Here is a 21,798-nt window from a genome sequence, read left to right as displayed (position 1 = left end):
CTCCAGGGGCCTGAAGCAGCAGTAGATTGACCCCCTTATGGAATGAAAAGCAGCCTCGCGTTATCACCAGCTTTTGCCGAGCAAAAGCAAAGCAGCTGCTGAACACGAAAAGGGTTTGTTTGTTTTTTGCCCACGATGAGGATCTAAAAGGAAACAAACATGCCACCTGATCCTACACTGAACTTAATCTCTCTTGCTACACACAAAGAGTGTTGTTCAACAGGCATAAGAACCTCTGAATGACAGTGCTTGGGAAACCCAAGACAGCATATGACATGAATACTACATTTCAGAGAATACAGGGCTTATCAGGCCGGGAGGAGAAAAGTGGTTGCATCAACCCCAAGCCATTAGGGCCACAGATAAGCCGTAGTGCACCTGCTTTTCCTGCAAAAGGTCCCAGGTTCAATCTGGTCTCTCTAGTTTGGGCAGGTGAAAGACCCCTGTCTGAAACCCTGGTGAGCTGCTGCCTGCTACAGTAGACCAGCCTTCCCAGCCTGGTGCTTTCCAGACATGATGGAGTCCATCTCCCGCAAGTCCCAAAAAGCATAGCTTAATGGCCATGGGTGATGAGAGTTGCAGTCCACCAACATCTGGAGGCTGGGGAATACTGGTACAGGCAACACGGAGCTAAGTAAACCAATGGTCCGACTCTGTGTAAAGCAGATTCCTGTGCTCCTATGAATGTATCAGTGGGCACAGCATGGTTGCTCTGCTTCTATGGTTAATACCACTGCATCCCAGCAATGCATAACCTTCTTTCCACATGGCTCAGACGTGCATCATGTTTACAAAACACAGAAGCAATGTACCGTATTTTTCCGTGTATAAGACTTAAAAAAATAGTAAAAAACCTGGGGTTGTCTTGTACACAGAACATGGGCATCTGGAGGGATTTTTTAAATATTTAAGCATATATCCGGGATTTTGGCTTGGGCGGGCTGAGGCAGTTCCTCCTGCTGCCTCCTGAAGCGCTCGCTGGCTCGACCACCGGAGCGAGAGCAGCTGCCACTGCAAACTGCCTCATCACCATCATTTTATTTGTATGCTGCCTTTCCGTAGTTAAAAACAATGCTCAAGCCGACTTACAACATGACAAGATTTACATAATTTTAAAAAGTCATAAGCAATAAATAAACCACATCTAGAAAATACACAACCAAGTGGAAAACAATTTCCACATGAATCAAAATCTAAAAATAAGAATGCAGCATTAATATCACAGCTGCCTCTCCTTGCTCTTTCCTCTTTTTCCGCTTCCCCTCTCAAACAGCCCACTCACCACCTTCCCCAGCTCAGTTTGCTTGACGGCCTAGCCTGGCCCACAGTGGGCGCTGCCTTCCCCTGGCTCTTCCTTGGTATTCTGCTTGGGAGCCTCCTTCCCCTCGCTTCCCTGCAGCAGCAGCAGCAGCTGCCACATGCGGTGCCCCAACCGCTGCCTTTGATTCTGCACCACGGAGCAGCACTGCATGCGCACCTCATGCTGGAAACTTTGAGGGTGATCGCCCAAAAAAAGATCAACAACTTGCTGCCACCGCTCATCCAGATTTTCACTTCTGGTTTAGGGTTTTGTTTTCTTAATTTTGGGTTCAAATAAATAGGGGTCATCACATACATGGAGGCATCTTATACATGGAAAAGTATGGTACAGTGGTACCTCTGGTTACATACGCTTCAGGTTACATATGCTTCAGGTTGCAGACTCCACTAACCCAGAAATATTACCTCGGGTTAAGAACTTTGCTTCAAGATGGGAAGAGAAATCTTGCTCCGGTGGCGGGCGGCAGCGGGAGGCCCTATTAGCTAAAGTGGTACCTCAGGTTAAGAACAGTTTCAGGTTAAGAACGGACCTCCGGAACGAATTAAGTTCTTAACCTGAGGTACCACTGTATTCTCTTTTGGGAGGTGCACAGCATGTCAACAATGTAAGTGCACACAGTTCACCTGAACTGTGTAGGAGGAACCCCAGAGTAACATGGAAGCGACCACACTGCTCCAAGTAATGCGCAGAGCATGCCTACATTGCAGGTTCTGAGGACAGACACCTCTTGGGGCATATTCCCAAGTAAACATGATGCAAGGCCTTGGGGCAGACAGGAGATTAGTGCTGCGGCATCACGCTCTAAAACAATTCCTGTTTTAAATCACGTACTGCAGAAATTTCAGGTTTGGAGAGTCCAGTTCCTCATGTTTGGAAACAGCAAGCAATTTGTGAAGCTGGCCCTTCAGTGCTCTCCCCCACCTGTGATGCAATCATGTGCGGTGAAATAAAATCCCAGCTGCCTTAAAAAATAATAATTGCTCATGCCCTATTAATTTCCTTCCACACTCAGCTGCTGCTACTGCTGCTGAACACCTGTGCTGCAGCCCACAGCGTACTTCCAGTCAGCTACTGGCTACTTTCACGGGCAATGCCCCTGGAGGCAGGCAGCAACTGGATAACCCCCAGGCCTTCTCATCAGCAAAGAAGTGCCTGGGCCAGCAGAAACAGTTGGCTGCTTTCTTCTAAGGCCCATCCCTTTCAAACAAACAGCCGAAGATCCTGTTGGCAGGGCTGCTCACTTGCTCCGGCTGCACGTTTCTTCTTTATCAGAAAGAGGAATGGCTTTTGGGAATGGTCTGGCTGGGAGGATGGATTTCTTATTGAAGACTTGGCACAGTTACAAGAACCCAGTAATGTTTGAAAGGCATGCAAGGCAGCATGCTCCCTGCAGCAAAGCACTGAAGATTTATGCAACGCCCCAGCCAACTATGGGAAAGTCAGAAGGGGGGTGGATGGGAAATGGGAAATATAGATATGCACAGCTCTTCTTAAAATTTCCCCATTACAAAATTAGCACAGAAACAAAGAACAGTAAGAGAAAAGATAAAAAGGACTGTGAAAAGCATGGGGGCAGATAGGTATAAGCAGAAGATTCAATCGCACACAAAGAATTAATATTGCAAACCAATTTATTTTGCATTTCTCTATTCAAGATGAAGGAGTGTGGCCATACCATTAAAATTACACAATAGAAATTACTGCAGCAGTGCAGAGGTCCCAAGAGCTGCCATGGAATCGAAAGGCATATTCAGAAGTGGGAGGTGTATTTGATTAAGAGTTTTGCTACAAGCCAAGTGTGCGGAAGAATGGTCCCGTATCAAAAGATGGATGCAGCAGGAACTGGGATGCCTGGCTTCATTGCTGGTTGTGAGGGGAGGGGGACTTAAGAGGTTACATACAAGAACTTTTGAGTTCTTACTGTAACTGCAACGAAAGCATGGTCGGTGCTTCCTCTAATATCACGTGCAAGAAAATGAAGAACCTAAAACTCAAGTATGCAATACACTTCCTTCTTTAGTTATTTGTTTCCTTAAAAAAACCACACACAAATATTTATATCCTGCTGTCAGGGGTTCAGGAGCAGAGACGCAGAGAAGGGAGGAAGCAGAGAGCGAGGGGGAGGAATCCGAAGGGAAAATGAGTGATGATGACGACCCGAGATCTCCAAGCCTAAGCAGTGAGTCAGAGGACTCCCAAAAGGGAGCCCCAGTGAGCAGAGCAAGGGGGGGATCCGGGGGGACACCCCAGGAGGAAGGGAACAGAGGAGATTCAGAGAGTAGCAGCTGGAAGTCGGGACCCACGCTCATAACTGAGGGCGGCAGCAGCTGGAAGTCGGGACCCACGCTCAAGACTGAGAGCAGCAGGGAGGAAGGTAGCCAGGCATCGGGTTCCGGAGGCTGTCAGCAGGAGGGAGGGCACGAGTCAGGGGTGGTCACGCCCTCCTCAGAGAGCGAGGCAACGGTTAAGAGGAAAGTAGAGAGTTGGGCGCGCGCGCCAAGTTCAAATGCAGCAGAAGCTGGAGCAGTAAGCAGCCCGGAGAGTGAGCCAGGTCCCAAAGCCCGCCGCAAGGAGGCAGAAGGATCAGGGGGGTCAGCGTCAGAGGAGAGTAGAAGGGAGGAGGCCCAGGGGGGCAGAAGGACCCAGAGACGTAGGGAGAGGCGAAGGAGGTGGAGCAAGGCTAGGGTATTAAGCTGGTGTGCAAGAGGCGGGGACTCAGACGGGTCTTCGCCGACCTAGGGCAGAAGGTGTAGAGCTGCACGCTGCAGTTCGGAAATGAAACCTGTAACTTAATAAAGACTCTTATAAAGTGAACGCTGGCGGACTTGGTCCTATGTGAGCTGGGACTGGGTGGCAGCTCTGACAGTAAGACCCGTCTCACAAAAGCTTCGGACACCTGATATCTCGCAGCGGAGAGAGAGGCAGCTGGAGGAGGAGATCGGTGTTTGGGAGCAAGCTCACGACGGTTAGCAGAGATGACGGAAGCAGAGACAGTTGCAGCGCTGCAACAGGCAGTTACCCAATTGAACGCGGAGGTACTGGCATCCAAGAAGAGGGAGGAGGATGCGGCAGCCGCCTACAGAGATCTCCACGCCAGGTTTGAAGCATGGGTTAAACACGGGCAGCCAGGACCCAGACCGGAGGGGGTTGGGTTGGCACGGAGAGCAGGAGGGCTTGTGGCTCACTTCGATGGGAATTTACAACAGTACCCCAATTTTCGAGCAGACGTAATGTGCGCACTGCAACTGCTGGCAAAAGACTTTAGAGATGAGGAAGAGAAAGTGGGGTTCATACTATCCCATTTGCATGGGGATGCTAAAGCGTGGCTACGCAATTTGTGGAGGGATAAAGATCCGGCGCTTCAGAATGCAGATGCCTTTATCAAAGCGATGGATGCGTGTTTTTTGTCTACTATTGATGTGGATCTTGCCCGACGGGAGATTCATGGACTAAAACAAGGGAGGGCAAGCGTCCGGCAGTACCACGCCCGCTTTTTTGCGCTGGTCAGTGCCTTAGAGTGGGACCGGGATTCGCCCCCTGTCAGAGACCTGTTCTGGGAGGGTCTAAGCTCTGCGGTCAAGGATGAGATTGCAAGGGGGGAGAGGCCCCGAAGCACGCAGGAGGTGGTCCAAAGGGCGCTGACTGTGGGGGTGAGGCTGGAAGAACGTCCATGGTGCAGAGATGAAGGACGTGGAGGGCGCGAAGCAGCGAGAAGTTTCTCTTTCATTCCAAGAGAAGCAGCGCGTGCGCAATCCACACCTCCGCCTGGAGGGGGAGGGGAACCGATGGAGGTTGGAGGTGCAAGGGCTCAGTCAGCAGCCAGAGCCCAAGCACCGACAGCAGTGAAAGCGAAGCCTCCTAGAGGGAACAGGAAGTGTTACATCTGCGAGGATCCAGGCCATTTGGCGAAAGAGTGTCCCCGGAGGCTCCACAAGCACACTGCAGCCTCAGCAATGGTGACTGCAGCAACGCAGCAAGGAGAACCACAGCAGGGAAACGACGATGTCTGGCTGGAAGAGGAGGCACTGGGGCCCAGCCAGACGTGTCAGTGAAGCAGTCCCCAGAGATTTTACCGCCCATGGACCCCCTCCCGCCCAAGCCAGTAGTGAGGCTCACCGCATCGCTCCAGCTACCCGATGGCGTCACTATCGAAGTGCCGCTTTCTGTGGATTCTGGAAGCAACGCAGACTTTATAGCGCAGGATTTTGTGGAGCAGCACGCTATACAGCTACTGCCTGCCACTCTGCCCCTGCAAGTCGTCACAGTGGATGGCAGAGAGTTGCTAGGGGGGCAGGTGGTGAAGCAAACGCCACCGATGGTGATGCGCCTTGGCAACCACAGGGAAGTCATCAGTTTTAATGTCACCCAACTGTCGGACACGCCCATTGTGTTGGGCATGAGTTGGCTGGACAGGCACAGTCCGACACTGGCTTGGTACCAGAGACAGCTGATCTTCGGCTCCTCTTATTGCGCAGAACACTGCATCCTGCCCAGACAGGAGGGAGAGGAGGAGGAATCACAACTGCAGTTGGGAACGTTGCAAGCAGTCCCCCACAAATACGCAGACTTTCTGGAGGTCTTCTGCGAGAAAGAGGCTGACAAGCTACCACCGCACAGGCAATATGACTGCAAGATTGACCTCCTACCAGGGGCGACGCTGCCGAAAGGGAAGCTGTATTCCATGTCTGAGGACGAATTACAGGAACTCAAACAGTTCATAGATCACAATTTGCAGCGCGGTTTCATCCGGGAGTCCAGGGCAGTAGGGGGCAGTCCTGTTTTCTTCGTGAAGAAGAAAGACACGCCCCAAAAAAGACTGGTGGTGGATTTTCGCCTCTTAAACAAGATGACCAAGCCTTCTGATTTCCCCATGCCCAGGATTGACGACCTACTAGCGACGGTGCGCAAGGGACGCGTGTTCACCAAGTTGGACCTGCGAGGTGCGTACAATCTCATCCGCATGAGGGAGGGCGATGAGTGGAAGACAGCCATGTTCACGCCTCTGGGCACCTACGAATACAGAGTGATGCCGTTTGGATTGCAAAACGGTTCTCACTGTTTCCAAGCTTTCATGCATCATGTGTTGGCGGGACTCCTTTACAAGAAGTGCGTCTGCTTTCTGGATGACATCCTGATATTCTCCGAATCGCAGCAAGCCCATGACCAAGATGTTCGGGAGGTGCTGAAGAGGCTGCAGCAGCATAGACTGTACGCCAAACTGGAGAAGTGCCAGTTCAACACGACGGAGGTGGATTTCTTGGGTTACAAGTTGTCGGACAAGGGGCTAGCCATGGACAGCGCCAAGGTTCGTGCGGTGTTGGATTGGAAGAGCCCGCGCAACCGGAAGGAGGTCCAGCGGTTTGTCGGCTTCGCCAACTTCTATCGCAAGTTTATCAAGGGGTTCGCGATGCAGACGGCGACAATTACGGACACGCTAAGCTCCAAGAAAAAGAAATTCATCTGGACGGAGCAGGCGGAGCAGTCCTTTCAAGCACTCAAGCGTCTCTTCGCGTCGGAAGAGCAACTGCTGCATATCGACCCCAGCAGACCGATGCGGGTAGAGACAGACGCGTCCGATAGAGCAGTGGGAGCTGTCCTGCTGCAAAGGGACCCACAGGGGGTCTGGAGGCCGGGAGCGTTCTACTCCAGAAAGCTCAGCAAGTCGGAGCAGAACTACACCATCTGGGACAGGGAGTTGCTGGCCATTCATGCAGCTTTCAAGGCGTGGAGGCACTTCCTGATCGGCGCCAAGCACACGGTGCAGGTCTGCACGGATCACAAGAATCTGGAGCACTGGCGCACGGCTCAGTTCCTGAACCAGAGGCAGATACGTTGGGCGGAGTTCTTTGCTGACTTCAATTTCCGAATAGAGTACGTCCCAGGCGACACCAACGTCATGGCGGATGCACTGTCCCGCAAACCGCAATACCTCGAAGAGGCGACGCCAGCGGCAGCCATGCACATCTTCGCGCCAACAGCGTGGGCGTGCGCTTCAGCCACAGTAGACCTGGATGCGGTGCGGCGGGCGTTGCAGGACGACTCCTTCGCGCAGGCGAAGATGGCAGAGGTGCACAAGGGCACGGCGAAGGGCGACGAGTTCCAGATACGAGACGGCTTGCTCTTACGTAAAGGGGCCATCTACGTGCCGGGAGACGAACTTCGCGCCAGGGTACTGCAGCAGCTGCACGACGCACCCACGGCCGGGCACTTTGGCACGGAAAAAACGGTGGAATTAGTCGCAAGGGACTTTTGGTGGCCCAGACTGAGAGGGGAAGTCGCGGACTACGTTGCGAGGTGCGACACCTGCCAGAGGGCCAAACCGGTGCACAAACCACCGGCGGGACTGCTGGAACCGCTGCAAACGCCGTTTGAACCGTGGGAGAGGGTGGCCCTGGACTTTGTTACGGATCTACCCAGCTCGAGAGGCAAGACAGCTGTACTAGTGGTGGTGGACTTGTTCACCAAGATGGCACATTTCATTCCGTGTGCGAAGGTGGCCACGGCGGAACAAACCGCCAAACTGTTCATAGATCACGTGTTCAAAGTGCATGGTCTGCCGCGGTCTATCCTGTCCGACCGCGGGCGCCAGTTCGTCTCGAATTTCTGGCAGAAGCTGATGAGTTTTCTAAATGTCAAGGTCGATCTGGCATCAGCAAGACACCCGCAGACCAACGGGCAAGCAGAGAGGGTCAATGCCATCATGCAGCAGTACCTGAGATGCTATGCCAATCAACAACCTGCGACCTGGGTGGATTACCTGCCGCTCGCCGAGTTCGCTTACAACAACACGAAGCACGTGTCCACAGGGGTGACGCCGTTCTTCGCCAACAATGGGAGGAATCCCAGAACCTTCCCGGGACGGGAGAGAGTGGGGGACGGAGAACCACAGACGGCGGACGCGTTCGCGTCAGAGTTGCAGGCGGTACACGATCAACTCAGACGGCAGCTGGAGCTAGCTAAGCACGCCTACAAGGTGCAAGCTGACAAGCACAGGCGGGTTGGCGAAGAGATCCAAGTGGGAGACTGGGTCTGGTTGGCAGCCCACGCAGTGCCGACCAGGTCACTAGCCAAGAAGAAGTTGGGGCACAAGCAAATTGGTCCGTACCAAGTCGAAGCACAGATCAACCCGGTAGCCTTCCGACTGGTGCTGCCGGAGGGTTCCAGAATGCATCCGGTGTTCCACAGGTCGGTGCTCACTCCCTACAAGGCACCTCACAGATTCCAGGAGCCAGGGACGGCACCGAGTCCGTTCCGGGAGCGGACGGAGACGCGAGGGGTGACGCAGCAAGACCCCATCAACGAGGTCACGGAGATTTTGGACTCCAGATGGGGGGAAGAGGGAGTCGAATACCTCCTAGCCAGAGAGGGCACCCGGGCCAGCGCCAATAGCTGGGTGCCAGACTACGCTTTGGAGGAACCCCTGCTCAAGGACGAGTTTCATGCCCTTTTCCCACACAGACCCATGCCAGCGAGCTTCTTCGACGACTGGCTGTTCACGCCCACACTTTCTTCCAGCACGTTCCATGGATTCGACTCGGACGGGGAACCCGCACTGAGCACCCGTTCCCCAGAAGGATCGCCGGCGGGTTCGGCGTCAGACACCTCGTATTGGTGGGACGATCGACCGGAGGAGCAATGGCGCCGGAAGTGGCTGGAGATGCCAGGTCGAGCGACCGACGCAGAGACTGACATGGACGTGTTCGGGGAGGACCTTGGGTTCGAGCACGGCGGTACAGAGATGGAAGCGGAACAGGTCAACGTCGGCGACCGCGAGGAGGAAGACTCGGAGGTCTTCAGTTGGCGGCCAACCACGGGGAGCGAACTGTATCCGGCATTCCCTCCCGTGATGATGGAGCACCCAGCACCCACACCTGAAAGCGGGGAGGGGGGAAGGGGGGGCTTCGAGGGGGGGATGGATGTCAGGGGTTCAGGAGCAGAGACGCAGAGAAGGGAGGAAGCAGAGAGCGAGGGGGAGGAATCCGAAGGGAAAATGAGTGATGATGACGACCCGAGATCTCCAAGCCTAAGCAGTGAGTCAGAGGACTCCCAAAAGGGAGCCCCAGTGAGCAGAGCAAGGGGGGGATCCGGGGGGACACCCCAGGAGGAAGGGAACAGAGGAGATTCAGAGAGTAGCAGCTGGAAGTCGGGACCCACGCTCATAACTGAGGGCGGCAGCAGCTGGAAGTCGGGACCCACGCTCAAGACTGAGAGCAGCAGGGAGGAAGGTAGCCAGGCATCGGGTTCCGGAGGCTGTCAGCAGGAGGGAGGGCACGAGTCAGGGGTGGTCACGCCCTCCTCAGAGAGCGAGGCAACGGTTAAGAGGAAAGTAGAGAGTTGGGCGCGCGCGCCAAGTTCAAATGCAGCAGAAGCTGGAGCAGTAAGCAGCCCGGAGAGTGAGCCAGGTCCCAAAGCCCGCCGCAAGGAGGCAGAAGGATCAGGGGGGTCAGCGTCAGAGGAGAGTAGAAGGGAGGAGGCCCAGGGGGGCAGAAGGACCCAGAGACGTAGGGAGAGGCGAAGGAGGTGGAGCAAGGCTAGGGTATTAAGCTGGTGTGCAAGAGGCGGGGACTCAGACGGGTCTTCGCCGACCTAGGGCAGAAGGTGTAGAGCTGCACGCTGCAGTTCGGAAATGAAACCTGTAACTTAATAAAGACTCTTATAAAGTGAACGCTGGCGGACTTGGTCCTATGTGAGCTGGGACTGGGTGGCAGCTCTGACACCTGCATTTTCAGCAAATGGCTTTCCAGGCATCCAAGGGATACAATTTAAAACACGATGAAATCCAGGTAGCTTATAAACAGCAAATGCACAAAAGACTAAACAAAAGAAGCAGCAGTGGAAAGCAACCCATAAAATCATAGCAAAAAGGGCAAAGTATGACTGCCCATAACAATGAGAGGATAAAACAGTTTTTAACCTGTTGCCAATAAGTAAGGCACCAAAGAAGAGCTCATTTGGGAAGATATTCCATAGCTATAGCACCACCACAAAAAAGCCCTGCTCCTCAATAGATAGCTGCCTGACCTTCAAAGATGAGAAGGGCCCAGTATGAAGACCTCAGCTAACAGGTAGGTTCATACAGAAGAAAATGGTCTTCTAGATATCCTGACACCAATGTGCTTTGAACTTTAAAGGTCAAAAACAGCACTTTGAATTACATCCCATAGACACCAGAAGCTAGTGTAGATGTTTAAGGACTAGCAACATTACGGCTGGATCATTCAAGTTTCCCAAGACTTTTTCCTCCCCCCCCAAAATCAGCTTCACATATAAGGAATAACAGTAATCCTACTAACTATTCAATTCTAACCATATCTACTCAGAAATAAGTGCTACTGAATTCAATGGGGCTTATTCCCATGTAAGTGGGTTTAGGATTGCAGCCAAAGACATTACTAAAACAAGGGGCAACCATGGCAATTTCATCTCTTTCAAGTAGTCGCTGTTTCTGAATTCACAAAGTACTTTGCTATATTTGCAAGGCAAACAAAAAAAAAGGGAGGGAAGGAGAGAAAACACGACAATGGAAAGCATCAGTGCCAAGGAGGAGACTATATTTCTTGGTGGGGACGGCGAGTCTTACTTCCCAGGAACTGTTAAAACAATGGGCACTCCCATCTGGGGCGGTATCTGGAAGATCCTAACCCCTGCACGCCTTCAGTCCCTGCCCTCAGCTAATCAAGTTTCTGACGGGGCAAATCCAAATATTGACTATTGCTATTTGCAAAGTGTAACTGTATTGTTGCAAGGGAAGAAACAGCTGCAGAATTTCAATTAGTATTTACGCAGCACTTTATGGGTGCTCAGCAATGCACTTGACATACATTATCTTGCGGTAACCCTTGCAACGACCCTGCAAGGTAGGGCAGCCCTCCTATTCCCATGCTGCAGATGGGGAGATGGGTCTCCTCGTGAGTTTGTGACTGGGATGAAATTAGAACCAGAGACTGAATTGTAGCTCAGTCTCCACGCTGGCTTTAGTACAGTGGCTTTAGTACAGTGGTCCAGATCCACCACCACCCCTTTAATACTATGCACCACACAACTTAGGGGAGGTTTTCTGGAAACAGCAGCATGAGTAAGCGCTACTCACCTCTCTTGCCCAAGAGAGTGCCAAAGCCGTGCAAAGGACTGTGCTTCCGCTGGCATCGATCACAGCAGCTACAACTCATTGTACAGTGTCACCTGTAAAATGGGATCAGAAGTTACCTACTTCACAAGGGTGGTTGCAAGACCGAACACAGATTATAATGTACTTTGTGAAGTAAAGGATGAAAGAAACCTTGCACATATATATATATATATATATATATATATATATATATGTATATATAAAATCTCTGGTGCACAATAACTGGTGGTTATTCACTCCAGAGGAAGTTTAAACATGGACAATCTCTCTCAAGATAATCTACAGACCTCTTAGAGAAGGGGTGCCCAAACGTTTCTGAGCACAATTCAAAGTGTTGGTGCTGACCTTTAAAGTCCTAAACAGCCTCGGTCCTGTATACCTGAAGGAGCGTCTCCACCCCCATCGTTCAGGGGGGGGGTTGGACCTAGGGGTCCAACGCCTAGGGCCTTCTGGCAGTTCTCTCACTGCGAGAAGAGAGGTTACAGGGAACCAGGCAGAGGGCCTTCTCGGTAGTGGCGCCTGCCCTGTGGAACGCCCTCCCAGCAGATGTCAAGGCAATAATCAACTATTTTACCTTTAAAAGACAACTGAAGGCAGCCCTGTTTAGGGAAGTTTTTAATGTCTGATGCTGTATTGTTTTTAATATTCAGTTGGAAGCCGCCCTGAGTGGCTGGGGAAACCCAGGCAGATGAGTGGGGTATAAATAATAAATTATTATTATTATTACTACTACTATTATTACTAAAGAGGGGCAGATTTGATGAAGTGAACATGCATGAGGGCTGATCAAAGTTGCTGAGGATTGAACTTGTTGAGCTTTATTAAGGATTTGACCCCAATAAATAAACTGCCACACGGGCTGGATGAAACCGGCCACAGGGCCAGATGAGGACCCCCAAATGGACTTTGGACATGCCTGTCTTAGAGCATCTCTAAGAGAGTTCTCTTATAACCATTGGGCAGAAGATCAAGTTACCAAATAAATAAATAAATAAGCAAGCAAGCAGATATCCAAGAGTCCTTTTGAGGCATATCAGACAACCCTCTTGAGAAGAATATTCCCCCAAGGGATTTCTGCTTCTTAGGAGCACAACCTGAGGAGCTGAGCACAATAGCTTCTCGATCACCCATTTACAAAACGTAACATATTCTAGACCAGCTACAGTGCTCTGGCACTGCAGTGAACGTGCACCTCACAGCCCAGAATCATGTACAAATAAATGACTCAAAGAAATGAGTAAGTCCTTTAAAAGAATGAGCTCACTGGAAGCTGATTAAATCATGTTTTAAGGAAGGAACGTTATCAACTTTTGCTCTGCTAAGTAAACTTCCTTGTTAGGTCAGGCCTGAGCTCTTACGCAAGAAGATCAGCACAGCACTTCTCCCCAGCTCAGCTCTCATTATCTGGTCCAAGCAGCGCCTTCAGCTTACCTACCACTTGACAAACCTTCCACATCACTTCAGCACCGTGGTTTTCAAGCTGTGTTCTATGAAATCCTGGAGCTTCCTGGACGCTTATCAGGGCTTTCTAGGACATTAAGATTCTTTACAAAGTTGACTTATGCATCATTACCAATCTTGCCCTGAAATGTGCAGCTGTAAAGAAGGTTGGGGTGATTTCTCCTTCACTCAGGATGATGGCAAGGCCCAAGAAGTCTGACCAGTTACCACCAAATGAATGTGTTCTGGGGTGAAACACCCTTCCCAATGCACAGGGGTTCTGGGCAGATACCCAAAGGCACATAGATTTGGAAAAGGTTTTATGAAAGTACAAACTTTAAAAACACTGCCTTAAACTGTCCACAGCAACAAAACTCACATACTTTTATTTTCAAAACTACCCAGGGATATAAACCAGTGTTCCGTTTTTCTGTAAGGTGCTATTCCACAATTAGGTGCTCATGCAACTATTAAACAGCCACCAATATTACAACCACAATACTGGTGACAGTCTTTCTGACATCCTCAGCTTGAAAACAACTTTGAATGCCTGGTTTGCTAACTTTAATGGAACACAGCACCCCACCTCATCCAGACTATCTCTACTCTTTGCCTCCTGTTGAGTCTGGCTATCTATTGCTTCCAGTTCACCAGTTCAACCACTGCTGGATTCTTGACTCCTGCTCCTGTGAGATCTCTGTGATGTTTCCTAACTGCTTGTTTGCTTGCTTCTGCCTGGTGGCTCAAACCTCCAAAAACCACTGTAATCTTGGCAGAAAGTATGAGGAAGCTTCCTCCCACCTAGAACATTCACTGGACAAGTTGTCCTGGAATCGTGCGCTTGTGTGTGTGCAGCAATCTCTGTCCAACTCCTGTCCTGTACCTCAGTTGGTCTTGGCCTTTTCCTTAACTTCATTCCCAACTCTTAAAACCACCAACCCCCTTCCTCTACTTAAAAGTTAATTGGGGAATGCTTAAGTATACAGTACCACTTCTAGGTCTTCCGAGTCAAAAGCCTTTGCTCATCTCCTACTCACCAAACCACCATCTCATTTGATCTCCTGATTACTGGCCTGTGTGCCAAGCGAGAGACGAACTCCTATAACGTGTACGTCAAAGACTAATCTGTGCTAAAGCCTCAGCCCAGCCCTGGTATTTACAGGTGCATTCCTAGGGGCCTAACTCCTCTGCTCAGCATAAGCAGGTTCTCTGATGTTTCAAACCTACATACTACAGCCCTGTCATCATCAACAACAATAATGTTGCAGGTGTGGTTCCATCTCAAATGAAATCCTCTTGCAACTTTGCATTGCTCCTTGCTGAAAATCCTTTTTTTAACCATCACCTAAACTAAAAGGATGTTGCTACCAGCCTTTTTCCTTTAACATACTAGCAAGCATATACCTAGCCAATTTACACTGTACTTTTGGCGCAGGCTAGTCATGCTTGTTTTTAAAACCTTCCTTCCTGACACATCACCCCTTCAAACTACTTCCCTAGTGGGATTTTTTTGTGCATGTCTTAGTAACAGGAAGAGCAACTCTGTCTTTTAACACCTTCTCCACCATCAACTGTACTTTAATGCGCTCTACGTGGGGCTACCTTTGAAGGTGACCCGGAAACTACAACTAATCCAGAATGCAGCAGCCAGACTGGTGACTGGGAACGGCCGCCGAGACCATATAACACCGGTCTTGAAAGACCTACATTGGCTCCCAGTACGTTTCCGAGCACAATTCAAAGTGTTGGTGCTGACCTTTAAAGCCCTAAACGGCCTCGGTCCGGTATACCTGAAGGAGCGTCTCCACCTTCATCGTTCTACCCGGACACTGAGGTCCAGCACCGAGGGCCTTCTGGCGGTTCCCTCACTGCGAGAAGCCAAGTTACAGGGAACCAGGCAGAGGGCCTTCTCGGTAGTGGCACCCTCCCTGTGGAACGCCCTCCCACCAGATGTCAAAGAGAACAACAACTACCAGACTTTTAGAAGACATCTGAAGGCAGCCCTATTTAGGGAAGCTTTTAATGTTTGATGTATCATAGTATTTTAATATTCTTTTGGAAGCCGCCCAGAGTGGCTGGGGAAGCCCGGCCAGATGGGCGGGGTATAAATAATAAATTATTATTATTATTATTATTATTATTATTATTATTATTATTATTATTTTAAATAATAGCTTACTTAGAAGTTATTATTTCAAGTAGATGGACAACGGAAGAACCATTCCAATTCCTAGTGCCAAGTCTATACTTACTGTAGAATGTTATGTACTGTATGAATAGGAGAGAATGGCTCCCAACAGATTTGTTCCCCTTTCCAAAGGGAACTGCCTTCCAAGAGAATGCATGCATGACCAAAAGACTATTTGCTTGTTCGACATACGTTGCTGTAACTTTTTATTTTGTGAACCACCCTGAGACGCCCGGGTATAGGCGATATATAAATTCAATAAATAAAATAATAAATAATAAAATAAACTTCATTGGTAATATCCTGAAGGCATTGAAACACCTCAGTTACTGTGTTATTTAAACACAGAAGTTTGGAGAAGGAAGAAATACAGTGGTACCTCAGGTTACATACGCTTCAGGTTACATATGCTTCAGGTTACAGACTCCGCTAACCCAGAAATAGTGCTTCAGGTTAAGAACTTTGCTTCAGGATAAGAACAGAAATTGGGTTCTGGCGGCACGGCAGCAGCAGGAGGCCCCATTAGCTAAAGTGGTGCTTCAGGTTAAGAACAGTTTCAGGTTAAGTACGGACCTCCAGAATGAATTAAATACTTAACATGAGGTACCACTGTTAAGTACACGTGGGACATGACTACACAAAAATCGAATTATACTAGGTAGAAAGGAGAGACTATGTCTCTTAGTATGCCTGTGGCCTTTTATGCTCTGAGCCTGGGGACTTAACTGTACATTGGTATTGACCCCATATGCTATGAGATCCATACTTTATGGCCTCCCGGGCTAATATGAATTATTCATTGTATTCAGGTTGTGGGGAGAAAAGGAAAGACACAACCTCTTTCACTGTTGGCAGAAGCTCTGTAAATTAAAAAGTGAGCAGAATGGTCTGCTCATCAATAGCCTGATCCTATGCAGTTAAGCATGCCCTATTCTACACAGGATTAATAGGCTACTATTCCACATAAATGAGACACGGGTGGCGTTGTGGGTTAAACCACAGAGCCTAGGACTTGCCGATCAGAAGGTCGGTGGTTCGAATCCCTGCGATGGGGTGAGCTCCCGTTGCTCTGTCCCTGCTCCTGCCTACCTAGCAGTTCGAAAGCACGTCAAAGTGCAAGTAGATAAATAGGTACTGCTCCGGCAGGAAGGTAAACAGCGTTTCCGTACACTGCTCTGGTTCGCCACATGACCCGGAAGCTGTACGCCGGCTCCCTCAGCCAATAAAGCGAGATGAGCGCCGCAACCCCAGAATCGGCCACGAGTGGACCTAATGGTCAGGGGTCCCTTTACCTTTTTTATTCCACATAAGGGCTCTCCCTGCCCCACCCCACTCATGACATTTACATATTGACAGAACTGCCAAGGCAAGCTTTTAAAATAAGCATAACACAAAACATGAGGATCACCTAGCAGGATCTTAACATCAGGCATGCTACATATGTCTCCTTAGAAATTGATTGCTGCTACATCCTGCCAAATAACTGGCGAGTAAAGGTTCCAATTTCACCACTGTGTTCCAGGAAGGTAGGGATTTGGGGGGGGGGAGGAGGGAGATCATGTCTAACTCACAGCTTTTCTGCACCAGAATATCATGTATTGTGTGTCATTCCCCACCCTTTCCCTGCCAAGATGAATTATTTCTAAGTGTTAATCAGTGAAAGAAGAATGCCATATACAAATGCAACTGAGGAACTTGGCATGCCAGCCCAGGGTAATCTAGTGTGACTGAAGAGGTACATTAAAAAACAAGAAAAAAACATTCATTCCTCTGCCAGTCACATAACAGAAGGATATGCTTAATGCCTTGCAAAAAAAGACAGGCGAACCATAGTACATATAAATAGATATACCTAAAGAGAGTTACCCCAAAGGAAAGCATGTTCCCCATGTATTCATCATAAGCCTTCTACAGTGACATACACTCATCTCCTTACTCTTTAGACTACATTTCCCTTGTCTAGAGCATTATGGTGTGCAGCTTTCAAATACCCAATGGCCAATCCCTGCTCACAATACCAGGCTCCCTTCAGTTCACAATCGCTGCCTCGCTAGTATAACAACTGGCTTCTCTGCACATATAACCTCAGGGTCAACCCCTAGTGTCTATACAGCCACGTACAGTGCAAGATTCCCACCATAATTTCCCCATAGGTACCAGTGTCAAAACACATGCAGGTAACCTACAAGAGGATGGAGACCACCCCCTAAGGGCCAACCCCCGAGAGATGAAGCTCCTTCCCAGAATCAACCCCTCGCGACCTCGCCTCCTCCAGCACCGCAATACATCCCATTCACCCCGCTCACCCACCGCAGGGCCTGAATGAAGACCCCACCCCAAAATCGAACCGGCTCCCCACCTCCCACAAGCTATAATTTCCCAGGGAATACACACCTCGAGCAAAGACCGCGAGAGCAGCCTCGCCCACGCCCCCCAAAGCCCAGCAGGGCAAATTCTCACCCAGAGGCCACCGCCGCTGCCGCCTCCTAAATCCTCGCCGCGCGAGAGGAGGGTCTGCGGGAAGGTGGGCGCGGCCACCCTTAGGCACTCCCACCCTATCTGCCTAGCCCTGCCCACAGAGCCTTCCTTCCCGGATCCGCTCCGGGCTTAGAGGATGGAAAGAGCAAATACTTAGGCCGGCAGAAGGGCATCGCGTGGATACGGGGGACTTTTGTCATATGTCCGGTTTCCAGGGACGTGCTGCGTTCGCATCCTGGAAAAGCTTTGCTGCACAATATACGCAACCCTTTCCCCACTCCCGTTCCCCGCCTCTGCATCTTTGCTGCAAGAGCCAGGAGGAGCTTCAGTGTAAAGAGCAGAGGCTTCATGCATGCAGAGCCAAAGTGGACTTTATTGTGCTGGGCCATTTATTTATTTATTTTAAAATGAGTAACATACTCTGGAGACACTACACTGTCATTTGAAAAACCTAAGAATAATTAACAGCACTGAGCTGCAAAAACAAGGATGCATGAGAAAATAAGCGCCTTCAGCAACCCAAAATTGTAAGAGGCTTTATAGTGTAGCACCCTGCTTGTGGTTAACGCTTAGCTGGAATGAAATATTCAACGCAGCAATAGAGAAATTAAAATAATTATTTATTTGTCAGACAAATAAATGAGAGGCACAGTGGTATATGGTTACCAAGCTCTGGCCTGGCCTCCTGCCATTATGGCCAGCACTTATATTCCCTCAATCCAGCCCCCTTTGCTCCTCCTGTGGCTACCTCTGTCCAATCAGCCTGGTTGAATTTCCTATTGGCTGATTGCTAGAACCAATCCTAGAAGATACACCCATATCCTCCTGTCCTTATATGGAACACAAAGAGCTATATATTGTTACATCTATAAATGACAAATAAGTAGTAATATATCTTACATGTGTCTCAACAAGGCATCTTAATTACCAGCTCACCTCTTGCCCTCCTTGCCCTATTGCCTTCTAAAACAAATGGTTAATCTTAAATTTTTATCTTAAACATATGTCAAGGATCTTGAGTTTCACATCAACATTGAAAGATCTCCTTCATTTGAAGGTTTCTAAACAAATGTCTGACAACTAATATATCAGGACTGCTCAGATGGCGTCTTTCCGTCTGGCAGGGCTAGGCTGGTGGCTGACTTAATTTAACTCTTACAACTATATGAAATCTAGCATTTCTTAAATCCTTTGCATAATTACATTTAAGACAATATATTTAATACATAACATAGGTAGCCTTTTAAAAGGAATAAGGCCTTTGTAAAGTAGAAAAGGAACTCAGTAAAAAGGAACATGGTAAAAAACCGCTTTAAAAGAAGCCTCTCCAGTTTACATTCCCCCCCCTTCTCCAGCCAGCTGCTTTTCCCATTAGCTCTTCCCAACATTTATTGCCCTTTAACTCTCTTCAGTTTAAGAAAGAAACAGCTTTAAAAAGACTTCCCAAAAAATGCTTTCTTTCTGCCAGCCAGATGCTTCTCCATTTGGTCTTTAACCTTGGAAAGAAGATCTGGCTCATTTTACTGGGAGGCACATTGGCATTATTTTACTATTTACTCATTCCTAATTATTTATTTCTGCCTTTTTTATCTTCTGTAACATATAGGGTCAGTGTCCTCACTCAGTCTGTAATTCCAGCTTTTACGACTTTGAGAATTGTTTTCTACTATCAATCAAAGGGGCCCTTGTCTAGGAGAATAAACATTACCAAGGTTGTAAACTGCTGGCTTGAAACTTTTGAAAATCTAAGCTCTCTCTTTAATATACAAGTCCTGATCAAACATTAATAAAATGCAGGCTTATGCCTGATGCCTCAATAGAAAATGACAAATTGGATTTTTTGTATTATATTTCTTCCATATTCAAAGTTATATTTGAGAAACACACACACATTATAAAGTTCCACCTTAAATTACACAGCAGTTGAGCATTTTAAAATAAACCTACTGCATGAACTTAAATACATTCAATGTGATTGCCTTGGCCAGGGTTTCATGCTTCTCTTTCTGCAGTCTGCTCAGAATAATAGTGATAATACATGGTGAACTGTTAGTTAAAGATTGCACTAAAAAGTTAATCTATACACATCTCTGGACTACAGCATGGCTGCATCTCCTAAACCTAGAGATGATGCTTTTGAATACTATGCAACTAGATTTCATGTCCTCTATTTTTAGTATATCTTTATTGGAAAACTTGTATTTCTGTTCCATACTATTCAGTGCTCATGCTGTGACTGAGTTATTCCAGAATTCTTTTTTTAACCCAAGTATATATCTAGAAATACACATGTGGAACACTTATACCTGAGAAACTGAGTCTGCAGAAAATTGAGTTAGTACCCTCTGACCACCACTTTGTATGTTAATAGTACTCAGCAATGCCAAACCTTTTTGTTTGAGCATCAGAAGTAAAAGGAAACTCGATTCAATGATATGCTGTTGAGTCACAGCAAACCAGAGGGACTATGCATAACTAAATCCAGTAGCTAGCAAGAGATGATTCTTTAATATTTGGACAATGTAGAAATACTATGTGTGTTTAGTATGCGCTTCTATGCTGAAACGCAATATGCCCCAGAGCAGCATGCATGAGCAACTACCCTGCATTCTTTTTATTTGGGAAAAGTACTACGTCAAAATCAGGAGTAGATTGTGGATTATTTAATAGCTACCTCCACAACTCACAATAGTCACACATTAGTAAGCAAGGCAAGTTCCAAAACAAGGCACATCAATTATGCATAAGCTGTGATTTTGAATTCCATGAAACACGAGACATTAAGAACCCCACTGACCCATCAGAAAATGGTCAGCATAGATGCTCAAGCTGATAATAGGCTCAGGTTTTTATTGTAACTTTTGTCCATCTTGCAAGTGTCTCCCTGAAGCCACGTGTGTATAGCTGTCCAGAAAATCTATTAGTCCAAATATATCCTGGGGCAGAGGAAACAGTATTTCAAAGCAGCATGGACTTCATGTAGCAGTTCAAGGAATTACAGTTGAAGTCAGATGTCTGGACTGCAACTGGTAGTGAAATCAGCAACTCAACATTAGATGTGTTGTAATACAGAGAAAGTGCAGGCCGAAAGAAGAGCCCAAAGTTTTGCAACCAGATTCTTGGGTGTTTTATCGTAGCAGTGACAACTGCATTCTCCACTGGATAAGCTAACGTTACTTGACCCAAGTTGACTAATTGGAAATCAGCGACAGCCCTCCTCCAAAAAGGGGATTGGGATGCAAGCATTTCCATCTCCATTGCTCTGTCATATCTGCAGCAAAGGAACCAAGGTCAAATTCCGGTGGTTAATCCAAGTTCTCCTAAAGGAGGAACCTTATTTGGCAAAAAAAAAAAAAAAAATCCAAAGGTGCTTCTTCAGCCTCCTAGGTTCTTTTGAGAAGCTGTTTTGACAAACTGTTCCCATCACAAAACGTGCCTATGCAAATCCTCCACTTCCAGCTGCCACATGTCCCTGTGCAGGGGGTTGCCTGAAAGGTCCGTCATCTTCACAGCTCGGATGGTGGGCTCTGGGCTGCAAGACACCACCAGGCCCATCACCATCACGTACTTCCCGGCGCTGAGGCAAGGCCGCCCCTTGGGGATCTTCTCCACGCCCTGAGCCACGAAAGGGCCGCTGTCGTCCCGCAGCCGCACCGTCGAGCCACCTTCCTCTACAGCCAGCACCGTGCCCTGAAGCCACACCAGCGACACGGCGAGAGCGGGGCGCCGGTACTCCTCCCGGTCCAGCAGCCACGGCCCGCCAGGGACCCGGCGGCACCGCCTCAGGTGCGCGGCCAGGACCTTCACAGGCGGCAGCGGCGGCGGCGACTGCGCGAGGCGAGAGTCTTCCGACATGGCTCTGCTTTCTTTCCCGCCAATTTTCACGCCGCGAAAAGGATGACGGGCCGGCGGAGCCTTCCAGTAATATCGCGAGAGTTGAAGGAGTTTTTTTTTTTTAAAAAAAGCAACAGACGCACAGGTTCGTTGGCCATAGAGAGAGGAAAAAGAAGAGTGGACTCACAAAATTCTCCATAGATTAAAATTAAACTGAACTGGTATTCCTCCCCCGCTAACGTTTACTGCAAAAAAAAGCTAGATTACACCTAATTGACACAGTTTCTGCGACCATAGAGAAGCTCAGCCAATCAGCTATTTCAAGAGATAAATTATCTTCAGTTCATGCAACGTGTCACTCTCCACTTTTTCGTTTGTCTTTGTCTCCCGTCGCTCGATATGCATGTC

The 21,798-nt window shown here is 48.7% G+C and overlaps 2 protein-coding genes across 7 annotated transcripts in view; both read right to left on the bottom strand.

The window, feature by feature from the left end:
• TBC1D16 (TBC1 domain family member 16) overlaps positions 1-17,643 on the bottom strand; it is a 64,723-nt gene extending 47,080 nt beyond the window's left edge. For 5 of the 6 annotated variants that reach the window (XR_014216445.1, XM_082210942.1, XM_082210938.1 and 2 more), the window contains exons 1-2: positions 17,473-17,620; positions 11,412-11,503 (exon numbers count right to left, since the gene is read on the bottom strand). The gene's annotated coding sequence lies outside the window, so the exon portion shown is untranslated. Of the gene's footprint in view, positions 1-11,411; positions 11,504-17,472 lie in introns of all 6 variants that reach the window. The other variant, XM_082210939.1, reaches the window with a different exon arrangement.
• A 2,561-nt stretch (positions 17,644-20,204) lies between these two features.
• On the bottom strand, positions 20,205-21,421 carry RMI2 (RecQ mediated genome instability 2). The gene has a single exon (XM_082212205.1). It carries the CDS (start codon positions 21,409-21,411, stop codon positions 20,980-20,982), a length of 432 nt encoding a protein of 143 aa, XP_082068331.1. The 5' UTR covers positions 21,412-21,421; the 3' UTR covers positions 20,205-20,979.
• Positions 21,422-21,798: the final 377 nt, after the last annotated feature.

This window comes from Podarcis vaucheri, assembly GCF_965113315.1.
Source record: "Podarcis vaucheri genome assembly, chromosome: 2".
Lineage (NCBI taxonomy): Eukaryota > Metazoa > Chordata > Lepidosauria > Squamata > Lacertidae > Podarcis > Podarcis vaucheri.
This window is presented reverse-complemented; position numbering and strand designations above follow the sequence as displayed.